This window comes from Sinocyclocheilus anshuiensis, unplaced genomic scaffold (assembly GCF_001515605.1).
Source record: "Sinocyclocheilus anshuiensis isolate Anshui unplaced genomic scaffold, SAMN03320099.WGS_v1.1 scaffold1172, whole genome shotgun sequence".
In the NCBI taxonomy this organism is placed as follows: domain Eukaryota; kingdom Metazoa; phylum Chordata; class Actinopteri; order Cypriniformes; family Cyprinidae; genus Sinocyclocheilus; species Sinocyclocheilus anshuiensis.
In genome coordinates this window covers 429756-432086 of record NW_015552679.1, presented here as the reverse complement: position 1 = coordinate 432086, position 2331 = coordinate 429756, and the positions used below count along the sequence as shown (strand labels likewise).

General features: G+C 32.5%; 1 protein-coding gene across 9 annotated transcripts in view; it reads right to left on the bottom strand.

The window, feature by feature from the left end:
* hycc1 (hyccin PI4KA lipid kinase complex subunit 1) overlaps positions 1-2331 on the bottom strand; it is a 67107-nt gene that overhangs the window by 8228 nt on the left and 56548 nt on the right. For all 9 annotated transcript variants that reach the window (XR_001631795.1, XM_016459283.1, XM_016459285.1 and 6 more), the window contains 2 exons: positions 2096-2183; positions 160-319 (listed from right to left, as the gene is read on the bottom strand). Coding sequence is in view for 8 of the 9 variants with exons in the window: in XM_016459283.1 (XP_016314769.1) it covers positions 160-319; positions 2096-2183 (248 nt within the window). In the remaining variant the exon portion in view is untranslated. The remainder of the gene's footprint in view (positions 1-159; positions 320-2095; positions 2184-2331) is intronic.

Here is a 2331-nt window from a genome sequence, read left to right as displayed (position 1 = left end):
TGAGGATGAAGACCACAACTCCCATGATTCCACACTCAGTCACAGCGTCATCTAACTACGCCTTTGTCACTCTGTTTGTTTTGAATATGCGCCCTCCAGTGGCGATACTACGTGGGCGTCTACAGGAAGTGAGAGTCGCCATGGCAACCGTCTCCTCACCGTGGCGTTTCCAGCGGTGTCCGCGGATGGACAGGCTGGTGACGGCGTTGCGGGAGATGCGGGGGGCCGTGGGTGTGATCTCCACCTGGATGGAGCGGGTTCCCTCTTTATTGGCCTTCAGAGACGCGCCGTGGAGAGACGACTTGATGGCGTTTCCCACCTGAGCGAGAGTCAGACTTTAGAACAAGACAGAGCTGAGAAATCTTTTGTTTGGTATATGTGCACCACAAAACCAGTCTGAAGTCGCTGGGGTATATTTGTAGCAATAGCCAAAAATACATTTTATGAGTGAAAATTATTGATTTTTCTTTTATGCCAAAAATCATTAGGACATTAAGTAAAGATCATGGAAATCATATCAAGATCATGTATTGAAGATATTTTGTAAATTTCCTACAGTAAATATATCAAAACTTAATTTTTGATTAGTAATATGCATTGCTAAGAACTTCATTTGGACAAAATGAAGGGCGATTTTCTCTATATTTAAATTTTTTTGCACCCTCAGTTTCCAGATTTTCAAATAGTTGTATCTCGGCCAAATATTGTCCTATCATAACAAACCATACATCAATGGAAAGCTTATTTATTCAGCTTTCAGATAATTTATGAATCTCAATTTCAAAAAATTGACACTTAAGACTGGTTTTGTGGTCCAGGGTCACAAATATATTCCCAGAAGTCTTCAAAGCATTATTCGATATTGCATATAAAAAGTGTTACATGTTCATTTCTTATCCAAAAATGTGCAACTATTTGTAAGTAGTTATAAATCTTTCAATTAAACTACTGCTTTTAATATATATATTATATATATATATATAATTTGCAACGGTTTTATAATATAATTTTATATATAATATATAATTATATAAAAATAATTGTATATAAATTAATTATATGATTCATATTTAAAGACAGTTGCAAGTTACGTTGCAAAATCATATATAATAAATTAATACAAATATAGAATAATATAGAATTACAGAATTAAAACAGATGTAATATATTATGTATACACACATTTTCAACTGTTATATAATTTGCAACTGTTTTGTATTGTAATAATTCATAATTTATTTTAATAAAACTAATACAATTCTAAATATATAATTTATTTTTTAAAATTGTATAAAAAGTAATTATGATTAATAATTCACAGATCGTTGCGTTACCATTTGCAAAATTTTCATAAATCATATAATATAATACAAATACTTATTATATATGATGTATTCAATTTTGAAACATGTTATTTGCAACAGTTTGTACACATTATAAATCATAATTACTTTTGATAAAACTAATACAATTCTAAATATAATTTTTTTTTTAATGTATAAAATTAATTTATGACTCATAATTTACAGACAGTTGCAAGTTAACAATTGCACAATTGCTATAAATTGCATATAATAAATTAATACAAATTGATGTATATAATTTCATATAATTGTAATATTTGATATAATTTTGCAGCTTATGTAATTTGCAACTTTTGGCATATTGTTATAAATCATGATTACTTTTAATAAAACTAATATTCTAAATATACAATTTTATTTTAAAAACTATTCAAAAATTTAAATATAAACATTTAAATATACTTAATATAAATATGTAACTAAAATAATCAATATGTACTGTACATAAAATCGTATCAATATATAATCAAACCAGACTCTATTTTAATGCACCAGATTAAGGCTCATTATCAAATCAAATCCTTGTCAGAGTCAGTGTTTACTCCTCTAAGCATGTCTAATTCCTGCTCTTTGGCTTGTTCTTGTGGTGTTGTGAGTGCTTGTGTTTCTGTCACAGTGCTGCAATTGGTCATTCTAACAAGACCAGTGAGTGAATCTGAGAAATGCTGGTAATCGCGGTGCTTTCGCTGGATCAGTGTAATCTGTGCTGAAGCCTGAGCATGAAAACACACCAGCAGGGCTTCTGGGAAGAGCTCCAGCTGCGCTCGGTACAACACATCATCCAGAGCCCTTGAGCCCAGCTCCACCTCACCGTTACACCTGCACACACACAGAAACACACAGAGACACACACACACGGAGACAGAGACAGAGACACACACACACACAGAGACACAGACACACACACACACAGAGACACAGACACACAGACACACACTCACACACACACACAGAGACAACACCACAC